This window comes from Echeneis naucrates, chromosome 10, assembly GCF_900963305.1.
Source record: "Echeneis naucrates chromosome 10, fEcheNa1.1, whole genome shotgun sequence".
Taxonomy (NCBI): Eukaryota; Metazoa; Chordata; class Actinopteri; order Carangiformes; family Echeneidae; genus Echeneis; species Echeneis naucrates.
The window spans coordinates 12,856,297-12,874,084 of NC_042520.1; the positions used below are offsets into that span (position 1 = coordinate 12,856,297).

General features: G+C 38.6%; 1 protein-coding gene across 1 annotated transcript; it reads right to left on the bottom strand.

Annotated features, from left to right (window-relative positions):
• Window positions 1–969: 969 nt before the first annotated feature.
• Window positions 970–7,552, bottom strand: etf1a (eukaryotic translation termination factor 1a). The gene is made up of 11 exons (XM_029512657.1): window positions 7,417–7,552; window positions 6,911–7,021; window positions 5,368–5,543; window positions 4,780–4,919; window positions 4,504–4,642; window positions 4,135–4,325; window positions 3,004–3,133; window positions 2,727–2,900; window positions 2,562–2,626; window positions 2,325–2,472; window positions 970–1,687 (listed from the first exon to the last, which is right to left on the bottom strand). Exons 2-11 carry the CDS (start codon window positions 6,994–6,996, stop codon window positions 1,605–1,607), a joined length of 1,332 nt encoding a protein of 443 aa, XP_029368517.1. The 5' UTR covers window positions 6,997–7,021; window positions 7,417–7,552; the 3' UTR covers window positions 970–1,604.
• Window positions 7,553–17,788: the final 10,236 nt, after the last annotated feature.

Here is a 17,788-nt window from a genome sequence, read left to right on the forward strand (position 1 = left end):
GGTGGTTTCGCCGCTTTGCCTTTTATTGATTGGCTTACCGTGCTACCAAGGCTTCCCCGGTGACTCCCCCAAACAAAAGGGCAAATGGATGAAGATGCTGTTGCTATCCTGAAGAGGAATACACTAAGGCAAAATCAATCACCCGCATAGCTTTGCGTTGAGATGCTGCACAATGTCGGCTATTCCGATGTCACATGTGATCAAAGGAAATGGTTATTTAAATTCAACCCAATAAACCAGCGCTAAAAACGGTGTTATCGGTGTGATATAACCACATATGTTTTTTGATAATAGATTTGAAAACGGCCTATTTTTGTAAAACCACACACGCAGGGCTAGTCAGAAAGTGATACTTAAACCAGGAACCTGTGGAAAAAGTGTGGCTCACAAAGTTAACAGCTGATAATTAAAATCGCTGACTGGCTGAAATATGGACTGACTTGACAGATAGCTAAAGTTAAATTGTTTTGTTTAATGCTGTAATGGAAAGGTTGTTTAGTTTCACTTTCCCCCACACTTCAACCCTAACCCTCTTCATACCAAGCTCCTTGAAACAGTTTTACCTCCTTTAGTTTGAATCCATCATTTCAAATTAATTTCTGAATACACAAAGCTGTTAATTTTAACATGTACTCAAGTATGGCATGGGTGTAATCGGAAATTGGGATTCAAATACTTCAGAATTAATTTCCAAACATTATCTCACTTCAAGGGGGGCACAAATGAATACCTTAATGTGAGAGCTATATTATTGCCGCATATGACTTCAAAATAATTACATTTCAACATGAATCAGGGATTCTTACTTAGTTCAAAACAAGTGAATCCCCTAGATGCAGCCATGCATACCTATCACTAACAAAGGATTACAACACATTCATTATTTCAGGAAAGAAGAGAAAATGTCCAGATTTGTAGAAACAGAGACACAGCACAGGATTGAGACCACAGCAGATGAGGAGGTAGCAATGGTTTTCAGCAGTTCAAATTTAATACTTTGTCCCCCTTTCTCTACAGAAACCCAGGTAAAAAAAATCCCCCACTCTCATAAAATACAACAGCAGCAGTTACCAGTAAAAAAATGAAATGAGAAAAAAAAAGCATAGAGGGGAGAAGAGAGAGAGGGTAGGGACATGATGAGGCAAGAAAGGAAAATATATTTTCTATATTTGAGGAGTGAGTCCAAAGTTCATCTTCAGACTGGGTTAGGGGCAGCGAAGAATCTGGGAACTTGCTGTTGTGTTCATTCAAAATGGAGGGGAGGAGGAAAAAAAGAACAAAAATGAGTCAAGTCCAATCCAACTAGGGGAAGGAACCAGCACTCTAAGGCAGGGATTTATTCAGGAAGGGCTTTCTCCCTCTCTTGATGAAAGAAAATCTCACTCCTCTTCAGCCTGTGTGATGTATTTTGTTGAGTGAACAGATGAAATGTATGTGCAAGTTTGTGTATGCAACAGGTAAATTGGAAGGTGTGTCTGTCATATATGGTCAACACGGTTGCACCTCTCACTTGCTGCAAGAGAGGTGGCATTTTTCTTTCCTTATTTCTTCATTCATTCCTTGCTTGCTTTTCTTTTTTTCTCCCAATATCAGTCCCCGACTACCTAGTAGTCATCCAAATCAAAGAACTCATCGTCCTCTCCTTGGTACTCCATGCCCTGGAAATCCACCCTGTACCGCAAGATACCTGAAGAACACAAAGACGATAGATTAACAAGTGAAAAATGATGGCTGACCAGTTTATGTCATATTAGGTTAGGTCACGGCAGCAACGAAAGAAGAATTTTAATTAGGATAAGTTGATCCTCATTAGCTAAGTAGGTGGAAAAATCCTTATCTAAAAAGATTGAATTTCTGAAATTCCCCTTCAAGAAAAAAAAAAAAAGAAGAAGCAACAACATAGTTATTAGTTTTACAAAAAGACGCAAAATTAAATACATTTGATGATTTTCTGTATTTACTTCAGCATTCTTTCACAAAAGAAATCGTACTGAAATCAGTTAGAGCCTCGAAAATTTCACTTCAACACACTGGGAATCAAAACTATTCAGAGCAAGACTTGACTATGAATCTGTGCAATGCTAACAACAATATATCAGTATGAAGAAAACTTTACCTAGATCAGGAAGCCATGTTAAATGCATTTAGAATATTAGATTTGTTCTGGCAGTAATGTAGATACATAATACTAAGTGGTTGACGGGATAAGTAAAACACCTTTTAGGGACAGGGATATTATACTCTAAAGAAAAATCATTCATCTCCTCAAGGGAGGTGAATGAGTTTAATTTATGTTGATGTTATAAAAACAATTGCACGCTCACCCCCGATGCCTCCAAAGCCCTTGACAAACTGGGACCCTTCCTGGCTCTTGTCTGTGACTATCTCCAGCGTGGCTCCGAATTTCTTGTAGTTGTTTGCAAACCACTCCAACAGGGGCATGCTCTCAATCAGTTCATGTTCCTGCCCCGTCTATAAAAAAATTAAAAAGTCAGAAAAACTTGGACTTAAGTATAATTACTATAAGTTACAGTGATCAGTCCTTTCTTTGTTGGGCTTACCTCCTTGTCTGTGAAGTGAGACTTGTCTTTCTCCTGCTCTGGCGTTAGGTACAAAGTTTTCTCATCTGAAAAATGAAGCAGGAACATAAAGTTTTTATGCATCACCAAAATATTTACTGCCAAGTTTCTCAGCAATGTTAGGTATGGCATATGTGGTTTGTATACCATTCTCTGCTCCATTGCTCTCTGCCCCATGTACACGTAGAATATAACGCATAGTGTCTAAGTTCTCGTAGACTATGAGGATCTCCACCGCTCCCATCTCCAGGGCTTTGAGTGTGTCCTCGACACCAAAACAGTACTTCCCCGTGTCCTGACTAATCTCATCAAAGTACCGCCCTAAAGAGAGGGACAACCATCAAGAAAATCACAACAAAGGCCTTATTTTCCTTTAACTTTTACTGATGACACCTGGAGACAGTGTGACAACAGGCTTACTCACCTATGAGCTTTTTCTCCTGGATGAACTTGACATTAGAGAGAACCTCCGCTGAGAGCTCGATGGCCTGGTTGAAGCCATTCTCTCCTCCATACGAGATGTCTACCAGTTTCAGAACCTTGGCCTGTAACCTCTGTAATGCACGAACACATGCACATGGTAAACAGATATATTCATGCAGGAATAAGGGAATTTAATCTTAAGTATTTATAATTTCCATCGTCATTTATCATTTGCTGTTTAACTTAGCATCTTTGTATCAAGTCTAAAGGACTGTCTTTAGGTTACTGAACCCCCAAAACCTCTTTCTCAGTCCATTGCTCATCAATGAATGTACACTACACTTTGATCACTAGTGTCTGGTCATAAATGCAAATACGAATAGGGATGAATAAGATGGTCATTATGCCTGTCCACAGTTTAAATTAAAGGTAATTTAAAGTTTTGAACACAACGTTACAACTGTTTTATGAAACGATTACTATGAATTATTTATATGAGAACACACAAGACACTGCACTGGAAGATGAAAATATCATCCCAACAGTGAATAAGCTCACACCAGACATACTAAGAACATGTCTGACCTGATGCAGTTTTATAGGAAGACTGCTCCACAACAAAATTACCAGTTATTAAATCTCAAGGTTCACTAATTTTCTCCATCAGTATTATGATTGCATGTTGGGTATGCTCACCAAAAGGACTACATTAGAACTGTTGATGTGATATCAGCTTAGGAAAACAATATCTATAAAGAGTGCATCACATAAGATTATGGTTTACAAATTTTTGTTTTTAATATTACTCTCCTGACAGAGTGAATGTGTTTTTAGACCATCGTGTTAAGGTAAAGGAGAAAAAAAAAAATTGGATTGTCCTGACTCTACATACATATATTTTATTTTGCTTTTATCTCATTTGTTTGTATATACTGGGAACTTCCCATTTCAAAATGATGTAATGAATACATTATTTTTCTTGTCCCTTTGGCACAGCATTATATAAGAAACTTATTTGAGATTCTAAATGTCTTTGGAGTGTAGCTTCTGTCATTTTTGAAAGACATTGACCTTTCGTAATTGCTGCCCTATTACAAAATCCTTGATTCATGCAGTTTTATGATACACTTACTGGGTCAAACATGTCAGACTGGCTGAGCTCCGTCTTGAAATCAGCAGAGCCAGCCAAGACCATTCCTGCCACATTGACTTTGTCGTTGGACACAAAAAGCTGGACAGCCGTCTCAGCCACTTTTCTCACATAGTTGTGCCTCTTCTCCATTCTCAAACGAGCAAAACGAAGAGCAGACTGCCCTCCTCTGCCTGGCGGAGAGATAAAAAAATAAGAGATGATAAGAGATAATAAGAATGCTTTTTTTTAACTGCAACACTAAAAGCCACAAAGAAATGCGGATTAATATTTAACTATTTATATCTTAATCATGCTGTGTAGTTGAAAATATCTAAAGTTGAGTGTTGTGGGAGTATTGTAGGTAAATACCGTGCTTCTTGGGTAGGTCCACAGTGAACTTGTGCAGCACCTCTCTGGTGTTGCCCTGCAGTGTGCCAAACAATGCCCCACTACCGTCAATCACAATAAAGCCAAATTTACTGTCGTCAGAGAGCAGGGCTGTCAATGCCTGTCAGAAGAATGAAAGGAGAATGGATGATGAAAATGAGAAAGAAAGCATGGAGGTTACCACAAGAAGTTTGCGTACAAGCAGCTTCTCTATAGAAAATTGTAAAAACAAACAAACAAACTCAAAGCAGCTCTTACCTCGGTGTGGAACTTATTGTCACAGAGATACAGGGAGGTGTTGATTGGCTTAAAAGGTTCAAAATCAATATTGACTTTCTTCTCTTTGCCTTCCTCTGTCACAATTGTGCCACAGTACACGACCAAACCATTGGGTGGCACTGGTAAGAGAGGGGAAAAAAAAAAAAAAAAAAAGACAGGGTGCTCGATTAGAAAAATAATAGTTTTTTTGTACAGACAGATAGCTAGCTAATGCAGAGTTTCTGAAGGAAAGGTCAAAAGCGGTATAATCGTGTTGTAGAGATATGCCGCACAACTCCATCACTAGATGATAGATCTAGACCTACTATGAATGAAAACCTGTTGATGTTAATAAAACTGTATTTATCTACACATGCACAAAACTCACTGGATTCTACATGACTATTTGTTATAGTTTGTCTCAGCAAATTAAATTATGACTTCACATTACTAACATCTGCATTTGCCATTTGTTCTATGATTGTGACTCTCACTTGGAATATGAGAATAATTGTCTTGTAAATGGCTCCTAAAAGGAATCAAATCTGCCTTAAGCAACTTTGATTAAGGTTTAATTGTAACACATACCCTTGTTGTAGAGTTTTAGTCTTTGCTGTACAGAGGTGATGGCCCCAAGTACAGAAAGCCTGTTGACTCGACTCTTGATGTTGGAGGCAGTGCCAAACTCATCAGCCAACATTTTGGCCACTCTGGATATCTGGTCCTTGGGAGGGATGATCAATGAGATCATACTGGTGCCATTACTATAGAAAGAAAATACTAAATGTTCGTGATTACAGACAAACAAATCTATACATAAACATTAACACAATTCTATGAGTGTCTAACAATCATAATGTAATAATAATACCTCACAACTACTAAAGGTGTAACAAGCTCAAACTCACAACAATTCAAATCCATGTCAAAATTATAGTGACATGACAAGCACTATCCACTCAAGGTATTCTCTACTGAACTTGTGAACTGAAACTTTGTCCTATGTATTAAATAACTCAAATTCTTACTTGCTTATGTAAAAACAAAATTTCTTTGAAATATATCACCTTGACAAGGTCTGAAAGGCTGAGGGACAAACGGGTTGAGCTTTCAGTTACACAGTATACAACATCTGCCCTTGAAATCAAGGACCAAGCTTTGGTGCCACTACTCCACACTGTTGTCCTGAACCTGTCAAACGACCAAGCCTAACAGCGCAGGCAAACTCTGCATGCATACACATACACACAGGCCCAGGTAGCTGGATGAATATAGGGCAAATGGTCAACTGTGTGTGACATGGCAGGCGGTGGAGCACAGGACAGCAAATTCTGCGCAACACTAGACGGCAAGCTGACGCAGAGCGAGCAACAAGCCGCTGTAGCAACACCCATATTTCACATGGCATGTCTAATAATTCAACAAGGCTACAACAGCCCAACCGGCAAACAACTGCTCCGGATTTCTCTTCACCTGACCATTTTGTAACCACCACAGCTCTCATATAACGCTGAGCAGCTCGATTGCCATGAGGTAGCTAACTTACCGGACTCATGGGGGAATTAAGAAGCCCTTAAGTATAATCTGTGTTTAAAGGGATCAGAGAAACGCCAATCAAAGTTATGAAATGTTTCAATTAAAGCATGTGGGAGTCCAAGTGTAAGCTAGCCGGCCTTCCTTTTCCCATCAACGTGCTTTCTTGTTAAAGATAACCATGGCGGCCTCTCTTCAGAGATGACGTCTATTAGCGGGTCTCATTAGCAACACAGCTAACATTAGAGCTCTGAGCTTTATACCCTGAATGAAGCTAAAGGCAACCCGATCGTCAATGTCAGCAAAAGAGATGACCGTGGACAAATCACAACACATAACTGTCTAAATGAACACAATGTATCAGACCTCCATACAAGCTATATGCGACAGCAGTTGGTGCTTAGCAATTAGCAAGCTAGCAGCAAAAGCTACAGTTAGCTAAGTTATCTATGCTAAGCTAACCACTCCCAAATTCGGCCCCACTTATCCGATCTCCAGCTGTTGCGGTGGTCCACATTAGAGTCATTGACCGGAGCCGTAAAACCTCACAGTATTAGCCCTGACAATGGATCGACACACAGCAAAATCGACCACTTACCCACGAGCAGCTTCCAAACTTTTAATCAGCTTCTTGATTTTCCATATCTCCACGTTCCTGTCCGCCGCGCTGGGGTCGTCCGCCATCTTTCTGCTGTAATCGCTTCAGCACCTGAAAAGACGTGGAAAGAGAAGAGCAAAACATATGCGGTAAACTGTTCAGGAACCGGGCTAGTGAATAATCACAGCCCCGCGCAGCAGAGATAGTATCTCGCCTCACTAGTTGGGCTGGATACCTCTCCAAACTAGCGGCACGGTGTCCGTCCAGGCACCTGACCAGCCCTGGTAGCTGAACAGACCGCGAGGAAAGGAGCCTACCCGGGCTGTGTCTGACAGTACAGGGCGCGGAGAATAACGGGCCTACATTCTGCCAGGCCCTAGCGTCCACCCTGTTCTTATCTAATACGACCTACTTTTACCCCCTTTCACAACGAAACCACAGAGAAACTGACTGTCAGCTTTTCACACATTAGGTGTATGTCTTTAAAAATGGAGCCGGTACGGTACCTGCCTCGGACAACGCCGCTCCGCTCCGCTCTCAGTCTGCTGCGCTACGTCGGGTCGGTGGTCCGAGGAATGACGTTGCCTTCCCGACCGGTTCCTCTCCGCCACACGACGCGCGTGGTGCTATCGACAGGACTCACATGTGGGAGGTGGTTAGAACCGTGGCGTTTACTTCCTGGAAACCACATAGAAACCAATCAGATCGCTCAGTGGCGCTGTCAATCAAAGAAATATGTACGCCAATTGGACAGAAAACAGAAACGCGTCACCGAAGCTGGGTGGGCGTCCGTTACTGTGGATCATGAGGTTTATAGTCAGTGGAGCGTAAAGCAAAGCGTTCACTTGGATTAAGTTCGTACTTCAAGATCAAACTAGAGCATCCTTTCGATATAGTGCTAAATTACATCTTCATTACATGTTTTGCTCAAGATTAACATTTGAAAAGTGGATTTTACTGGTCATTTTGAGCATATGTTTGGCAGATTCATTATTCTGTCCATCCTGTACTTCAGAGGAAAACCTTTTTGGGTTCACACATTGTCATAAATAAATAAAGAACCAATTTCTAAGTCATAAGTCCTAAATGCCTTGTACGTATCTTTTGTCAGGCTTTTGTTTTTAGAGGAAAGAAAACAGAAGCGATTAGAAATGTTAGAGTTAAGTCTTAAATATTGTACACCAAAATTCATGTCAAAGTGCCGCATTTTGTAATGCAACAAGTGTCTTGAAAATTCAGCCACAAGCGCTTACGAATATTGCGACCATATAGCTTCCACACTGCTGAGAAGGCTACTTCAAGCCTCAGAAAGTTCAGCTGTCCAATTAATGTGACTCATGGTTTAGTTTAAAAAAAAAAAAGTCACGGTGCAGCATGTTTTAGACCTAAGCCACACAGCTAAGTAGTAAATAACCTTCTGGTGTTGAAGCTGATGATTTCGATGTAATTGGGGGAGACACTGGGTGAGCTGTGTGTGAGCCTAAAATTGGTGTGTAATTATGATGCAGGGGAAGGACAACAATAAGATGCTGTATGGGAATCTTTTACACACAGTGTACACTGTAAATTCATATCTTAACTTGTACATAATTAAAATTATTGAGCCTATAAAGTTATCATTCAATGTCAATGCTATAATTTATGGTATGAGTTCTAAATGGTGTGTAATTTGTCTTTGAACCACCTATTATTTGAAAATTAAATAGCAAATATGGATGACAGATTTTGCCTGTTTTTTTTTTCTTTCATTTTAGTTGTCATTTTAGAAAGACAACTTGTGAAAGCCATTTGATATGAAATGCATTATCCATCACAGTATATTAACTTTGAAATCTGCTTAAAATGTGTTTTAAAAATCTCCCTAAATAGAATTTTTATTTTTATTTTTGTTTAAAAGCATATTCACCTGAATATGTGGTAGACGTGGCCTAAGTAAGACGCAAATATGGTAAATATGTATACATGGACAATATGTAGTCTGAAATATTTCCTGCAGCAAAGCACTTCACTTTTTTTCTGGTGCGCTAGGCAGTGATAGAATACTGAGGTCTGTACAGTTGTACACCACTAGATGACAGCATAGACTAGTTGAAAAATAAATGTTCTGTTCAGTCTTTCGTTCTTATGAGCCAGCGAGATAGTATCATATCCCTGGACCTCACTTTTGCAAATTGCTGGATGAGCTAATCAAAAGTCAGCTCTTGTATATTTGTCACTCTAATTGTTAGTCTTTATTAGGTTGGCATATGCTGGATATTAATCATTGTCTTTCGTGAATTGCGGCAGTTTCTGTCAGAGCAAACATCTGCTTGTGCATGAAGCAGCAAGCCAAAGGATTATCCCTGTAGTATTGCCTATCTCTTGTGAACTGGGGGAGTGGGAGGTGGTGGGCCTTGTTATAGTCACTTGCTGGCAGTCTCAGGGTAGCTACAGCATAGAGGAAAAAAAAGGGGGCATAGCAGTTTGTGCAACGGGTTGCCTGCAAAACTGTCCAGCACCAGTTTTCAGTGCCAATTCATCACCATCTGTCAACCATCAGAGCTATAATGATCTGTCGCCTGAAAATAAATTGCACTTGCTGCACTGTGGATGGTAGCTGTCCTGGCCAGTGCCCCGTTTTACCTGGTCATCAGACAACCATTATGAAGAACACAGGGTTGACAAATTGTGGGATCCGCAGGACTAAAGCTACGAAAGAGACGAATTTCCAGTTAAACTAGTAGTAATCAATACTACCAGCATAAGAGGATATAATGGGGTTTTCAGTCTCTATTCCTGTGGCCTCGTTGGTATTTCTCTTTGAAAGAACCTCAAATTGTATTGCTAAATTGCTAAGCAAATACGGTAAGTATTTGTAAATAAGTATACTTATACTTATTAAGACTTCATTGAGGGTCTTCAAAGCAACTATAGGTCTAGAAAGACTTTAATTCTCCTCAAAGGAGTTTCCAAAATGTATGAGGTTTAACTAATATACAGTGATGTACTAATTTCTGCAAATGCACTTACCAGCACAGTTGCGTGGCATGTGGTGGTCATTGCACTCAGATACTCAACTTGATTGATCATTATTGACTTGTATGTTACTATTATGCCAATATGGCTGCAGTAACTTGGAAGTTACAAAATAACGTTCTGTATTGTGTCGACACTGACTTTCATTGTGTTATAAATGGAAAATTGGCTACTTATAAGGCCATTTTCTAGTCTCTACAACCACTCAAAGTGTTTTACAATGTAGGCTGCAATTACCCATAAATACACACGCACATACTCACTTCTAAACACAATCCTTCTCCCACTGAAACTCACTGTGCTGGAACAGCCATCAGTGAGTTTAGTATCTTTCCTAAGGAAATGTTGACATATTGACTCATGGAGCTGGAGATTGACCAATCAAAATTCTGATTTGTAGATGACTCCCTCTACCTGTTGAGCCCAAAGTCACCATTGCAGTCATGTCAATTTGTTTGCATGGGGACATATTTAGTATGTGTGTATGTATAGTGCTGTACATAGAGATGAGTGCAAGAGAGTGTGGCAAATGCCAGCAGGCTCAGAGGGTTTCGTTTTCCATCTGTGGTCATTATTTAAGTAGAGTTATCCAGAGAGATTAGTGCATCTGAGGACAGTCTTATGTGTAATCTCTTAAAATATGAATGATAGAGGAAGTGAAGATGCATCCAATCAGGCACTCGTAGAAAAAGGCAGTTACGTAATCCAATTTAAATGAGAACATTTACATGGAAGTCTTCAAACTTCCTGACAATGAACATTCCTGACCTGTAAGTTAGACACAAATGATTAAATATGTTTAAACATCAAACAAATCAAAGCTCTATGCCATCTGTTTCTGTGACTCTTGTAACCTTCCTGTCACCGACGTGCTTAAGCTTTGATGCGTCTCCTCCCATGAAAACTTAATTTGCTCCTTGGTGTGTGCAGCACAGCTCTCAACACAGACGAGAAAACCTTTGAACTCCTCAGAGGGAATTAAGCAGCAGTTATTCTCAGCTGACCAGCTAATGTGTGACTCAGTGTGTGTCTGTCTCTCAGACGCTATTTCTCTGTCCTCCCCAGTAAAAGAGGGGATCATAACTGCCAGCACTTCAATAACTTGCTTATGACTTAAACCCATCTTCTTAGGATGTGCTGTATGAGTATGAGAATGTGCAACTGCTGGAGTTTGGCAGTCATCTTCTGCACTACTGTGAGATTTTAATTCTGGGACAAGTGCAAAGATTTGGGATTGCAGCAGCAGGGGTGTTTGGGTGTGAGTATGTTTCTTTGCAAATCTCATGCTTGACATTCTTCTCACATCCCTGACTCTCTTCCTGCTGTCCAGAGTGGCAGAGTGAGATTTATGGATCTGTGTCCTAATATTAAGTGGATTAATCAGGAATGGAGAGTCAAAGTTGACATAAATATAAATGAGGTCTTTTGAGGCATAGAGTGAGATATGCTTCATGTCCACACAGGGTAGGCTATTAGGAGTTTATCAAGGCAGTGGATTAAGACCAATAACCTCAATTTAGAGGCCAGGACACTCAGCCATTCTCAATGATGTGTTGGGAAGAGGTTAAACCCAAGGTAAAATGGACCAGCTGGCTTGCCTACACCACTCACTGACTCAGAGCAAAATCCAATTGTCTTTCACATCTCAGGAGGAGTTCAATGTAATTTGCAGTTTAAGTCACACTTTAAAACTCTTTGCATAATTTCAGTTTCTTAATGTAGGATAATGAATATGAAAAGAGGATCATTGCTTGAACAAGCAATATGCTAGCTGTCACTGTTAGCCTGGAGGGTAGTACTGTGTTCCAGTTGACACATTCAACTGATAAAGCCTGGATGCCACCCATCACTCCCCAAGGAGAGATTACCAGATGCTCCCATCAATTTCACAGCATTCCCAGGGCCTGATGGTATATCCCCTTTGCCAGCAATTCACAACAGAGAAATGGAATACATGCAAACGTTTTCACATGCAGAAATAAACAATAACATATATTTCTGTACAAAAAGATGCACCAAATGCAGCTGTTCTGGAACATCTGTTCCATCAATGCCTGCCACCTGCATAAACACTGCAAGTCTTTATCAGATGGCCGTTCTGCTTTGGCAAAGTTTACAAAAGATAGGATATGAAATGAATTAGATTCAAATGAATCTACTCCAGAAAGAGCCCCCATTCGTTTACTTCTGTGGTATTTCTGTGCACCAGATGAGGTCTTGCTTGTCACTCCTCAGGAAAATCAAGTTTTTATACCAGTGAGCATAGTCGTTGACATAATCTATGCTATCACTCATGCCATGCAGCTTTAAACCAGTCTGAAGTCATTATGTTGGAGCCACTGCCATGACAACCTCAAAGATAGACTGATAGGGAATAGGAAAAGGGAAGAGGGGATGAAACAGAATAGAAAGAAGGTGGAAAATTGATTTTCTTTGAGCAACATTAATCGAATTGACTGCAGAAAGGGCATTATCAGTTCAATGGATTTAATACTGCGTATTAAATGAGGACAAAGGCGTGTCTGGCGAGGCAAGCTTACTTTGAAGGATGATGATGGGAATGATCAAAAGTCAATGCCATTTGGATGATATGCAAACATTTCGGTGAAATTATTTGCACAAAACTATTTTTGAATTCATTACTCACACTCAACCCAGTATAAATGAATAATTCTAGAGAATACATTCTTAAAATGTTTTTAAAAATACATTTTTTTTTTCAGTAAGGACGTGCTCATGATAGTCATCCTGAGCATGTATGCAAGTATAATCTTCCAAAATATTAGTTATACAGTACATGTCTGGTGCTGGCACATGTAGACCGGATTTTACTGAAATGAGGACAGTAAGCAGAAAGAAGGGGACATGGAAAGTTAAATATATTCAGACAAACCTTTTAGAACTGTCATAGCGAAACCAAACAATGTTCACTTTATAGCATCACTATTTCATTAGGATTTCAAAAAGATGAAAATGTCTCTCGCATGTTTGTGTCAGTGGAACATGATAATCGGTCTTATTGACATATAAAATTGTGGTTAATTGATCTGAATTTCCAAAGCATTTTAAAATGTTTGTATTTGAATGTGTGTCTATATGTATCAGCAGTCCCAGTTCGAGTATTCATCGCCAAAGAGTGAAACTTCAGCAAGCATGATAATGTATTTCACTGATGATATCTGGAGAGTACCAACCAGAGAAATTAATGTATTGCCTTAAGTCAAGAAAATCGATACCCCACATTCAAACATAAAATTGAAATTAAGTGTCAGTGATACCTGGTTAGAGGCAGTGATCAAGTGAAAAGGTGAGAGAAAAATCAACAAGCCAGAAAGAACAACAAGAACAAGGCAAAAACCTGTGATAGGTGGTGTTAGAATGAACTATAAAAGAATTTGTATTGGTCTTTAATTTTTTCTAACAAGCTTCAGGGCTGGCCAGATTTCACAAGGGGACTTAAATTGTGCTTGCAACACTTGTTGAGTGACTTACACAAAGATTTTGTACAGTTTCCTCGGATTCTATTATTCAAATACTACGAACATTGTGCCCATTTGTCAATTTGTTTGCGTGACAGGTACATCATTTAAGCAAAATTTTTTTGTAGACAACTTCCGATTTTAAAAACACAAGCAGTACTTTCTTGCTTGACTCTAATTTTAGTGAAATAAATGATCTAAGTGGTGTAGGCATGACAGTTTTCTTAAAGATTAAACATTGTTTTTTGTGCTGTATTACATATTCAAGTTTAATAACCATATAATGATCCTTACAATAGGAACTTCGAAATGAAAACGGGTTCATCCATGATAAGTCAGTTAGCTTTAATAGAATCCAAAGACACTAATGTTGTTTCTAATCTGACCTATTCTTTTGGCACTTCAATAGAAAGAGGCTCGAGAGACAGCGAGAGAGAGAGAGACTTGAACTTGCTTTAGACAGGCATCAGACTTGTACAGAAATATGTCCCATTTTTCTTCGACTCGTTGGTGCTGCAGCATTTATGACCAATTAAGTTTGTTTTTTTTTTTCATTTCTTTTGAGTCCGTTTGAAAACAACTGCTTTTTCAAGGTTTACAAGATCCAAAATTGCGTGAGATGACCTAGTTTATATGAAGAATGTAAATTGGATGAAAAAGTAAATATAATGAAAGAAATCATTTTGATTTTGATTTTTGAACACTTTCCAAATTAATGAAGGTAGCAGCGTGCACTGCTGTGCCACACCATGTGTCTATGTATGTGTTATTCGATAACAGCTACAAATAGAATAACCATGGTCATTATGAACATGTTCAATTAACAAGTTCAACAGTATTTAAATGCTAGTTAAAAACTATAAAAAAAACAAAACAAAACTATAAATGTGATGTATGAGCTGAACGTTGAGCTTTTTCTTTTTCACCATTCAAGATGCCTCTATGCCCTCCTCTGTGTCCTCATTGTTCCTAGTAGCTTCTTAGAGTTGGATCTGAATCTTCTGCCGTTTCTGTTTGTCGAAATTATACCGTGAACAAAGACAGTGAATTCAACCTTGCTGTCAAAATCCCCAAATTCCCACATTTCCCCATCTTCTGAAAAATAAACACAACATATGAACTGACAAAAAGAGGCAAGCACATTGCCTTGCATTGTCAGCCTCTTCTTTACAGCCTATTTATAACCTATTATTTCCCTCGAGCAGAATTGGTTTGAGCTCAAAGGTAAAAAAGTATACCAAACAAACATACTCATGTGAACTGTAGGTGAAGAAAAAGGAATAGAAATACCTAAGAAAGAAATGCAATCCAATGGAAAAAGACATCAAACTGGAGACTGAAAAGGCCTTGTTTGAATTGCATTATAAAGTTTAATGCGCCTGCTTCTTAGTTTACCTGATAAAAAAATACTGCTAGAGTTCCATGAAAGAATATTATTAAATGGCTAACAATGTAATTTAAGAGTAGGCATGCAACAAACCACCACTTCAAAGTTCCAACTGTGGACAGATTCAAAGAATAATTTCTCACTATGGAGGAGATCACTCCCTGTAATATGAACACACTACAACAGCAAAACCTACATATATGAAACACCGCAGGCAGATGCAACTTCAGTTTGTTGTTTCTGTTTGCCAGTATCTTGGGCACCCTCCAACAAAAACCCAACTTTACAGCAAACAGCACACCAACTGATACACGCTGACTGAATTATACCTGTACAGCATGGCACTGTGAAAATAAATAAAATAAATAATGGCTGACATAGGAACCTTTATCATCTGTTATACCAAAGACCCTTTGATATTTTTTCAGACACTGCATGTAGCAGCATGTGTTTCACTGTATGTGCAAGCAACTGTCTCAACTGGTCAAGAAAATTACTTGAATTGCTTATTGATCCCTGCATGACCCACACCTTTCTCTATAATTTTCCTCTAAAAGGGCAGCGCACTCATTACTGTGACGTTTGCTTTATTTCAGTATCATTTTAAAGAGAGGCTCTGCAGCAGTCCAGATTCCGTGGGCATGGAGAAGAAAGGCTCACAATACACCACTTGCATCCAAGAGCTGATGCTAGGAGAGAGACATACAATGCACTGCAGAAGTTTCAGGTAAATGGGTGGTTTTGTAGAAAAGGGATGGCTTTTGAAAAATTAAATGTTATGCATTAGTGAATCTGCAAACTATTATTTAAGTTAATTAATCAATTAATCAATTACATACACTGCAATATTTATGTAAAAAACACTAATATATCATTAAAGAATTTAGTACATATTAGCCATCTATATTCAAGTCCTTTATTTTATATCCACTGTAATTCCTTCAACAAACAAAAGCTAAAGTCTATGCTGTGGTCTTACAACAAAAAGAAAAAGTGAGGCAGAAGTAGTTAGTCCACAAAACGGACTCTTTAATCCAGAGCTAGCAAATGGTCATACACGAAGGGCAGGCAGAATCAGGCAGAAAAAGCAGACAGGGAACAGGCAAAAGATGGGCATTGGATCCAGATGACACTCTGACAGCTGGCACTCAGCTAAACTAACTTGTGTGATCCCTTTGAGTCAGTCATTCATTTTTTTGACAAGGCAGTACAACAAATGCAAAAAACGGCTCATAGTAAGCACATGAAAGACAAAGTTTTTAGCATTTCCCGATTCTGCTTGACTCTGTAGAGTGTGTCTCAACCCTCCTGAAGTATATGTTTTTCCACAAACCTCTTTAAAATGTCTGTTTACAAAAACCTTTCCATGCTTGTTAATTGTTTACTTTTCCTGTCTCTGTTCTATTTCTATGTTGTACCTCAGTCCTTATTCCCATCATTATGTCTGCAAAAGACTGCATGAGGTGGCACACCGCTTACATTTGTATCCCTTCCTCTAAAACTCCTGCAGAGAATCGCACTGTGTACTATTTTTGGGCACTTTGTGGTTGTGGAAATGAATAAAAGTTACATTTTTGTGAATTTCGTTCAGTGCACGCTCACTGCTGCACACTAATTTCTTCCCTTCTTAACTGCCCCCTGCATCTACTCAAGCCTACAAAACTTTATCATCCTCCCGGTCACACCATGTCAGGCTCAAGACCAACTCTCACCCTGAGGTTTCTCAAAGCAAAAACACTCACTCTGAATCAGTGTGCCCTTTTTAAATGCTTTTGAAACTATAGTTACATTACACAAGGCAGGGCCAATATTAACATCTAGCCTGACCAGGAATGAGTAAGTTCCTGTTGATGACATTCTCAAAAATATGATCTCACCCAATTAATAAGCACACAGAGAAAAAAAAGTCCAAACAAAACCTCTGGCATCAAGTGAAAACTGTAAAAAACAAACACACAAAACAACAGCAACAAAAAAAAAAAAAAAAACAAAAAAAAAAAACATGACAGACAGTAGAGGGCAGTAATGCAAAATAAATTGCATATGGTCATAACAATAAATAAATTAAGAAGCAAATCCTACATTTTATGCCACAACCCCTCTGATTTTGGGGTTGTGGCATACCACTATAAAACTATAATAGTATACTATATCACACAACATGTCTGTGTGTGATATTGCTTCAGTGGACTACTTTTACTGTTTACTGTCTGATGGAGTACCAGTGAAGTGAGTGACAGGTGAGTATAAAATATCCCTCTCCCATACATTTAATTATTCAAACAACAAGGAATTAAGAAATGTAAGGATTTTATTAATGAAATATTTCATAATTTTCATTTCCTTTTCAGCCAGTTATTTGTCAGGGTCACAGATTTTCTATTATCTACAAATACAGCAATCACAAAGAATGTAATTACATAACAGTGAAAGTCTCAAATCCACTGACCTGAGTTCTCCAAAATAAATACTGAATGTTTTGTAAAGTACACTTTACTTGCGGATATAAGTTTGTTTTACTAGCAAATCTCAGGTAATCTACTGATGATTATTAATATGGTAATTGAATTTTACTCTCTTTTTAAGTTTAACTTAAACTCTGATGGAATCATCAAACTGAAAAATCTCAGCTGAATCCAATGGCTTTTCAAGGTAATTTCTAAATAAAAAAATTGACTATATTTAAGTAACATTTACACATTTTACAGAATTTTTATGTTCTGTTCTGTGAAGAATCCCTGAATACTTGACTTGGCTTACGATACAGCTTGCTGTAGAGAGCTTGCTGCTTGAGAGGGAACTGTGTCAACTGTAGAAAGTTCTTGCTTTGGGCTTAAGGACAAAAATGCAAAGACAAAATTACCTTCAACTACAAAATCATGTAACCAAAATAAACTGCACCACTGTCAAACCAATGTACTTTTGATAATATGTTGTCAAAATATAAAAAAAATTACACACATTTCATACAGAATCTGAACTGTTTCCACATGTTAC

Excerpts from the sequence above, each read along its gene's own strand:
- etf1a (XM_029512657.1), bottom strand. The coding sequence starts at position 6,996 with ATGGCGGACGACCCCAGCGCGGCGGACAGGAACGTGGAGATATGGAAA. Across the intron at positions 5,544-6,910 it reads AGTTTGGAAGCTGCTCGTGG|TAATGGCACCAGTATGATCT; the intron begins GTAAGTGGTCGA and ends TTCTTTCTATAG. Across the intron at positions 4,326-4,503 it reads GGACCTACCCAAGAAGCACG|GCAGAGGAGGGCAGTCTGCT; the intron begins GTATTTACCTAC and ends TCTCTCCGCCAG.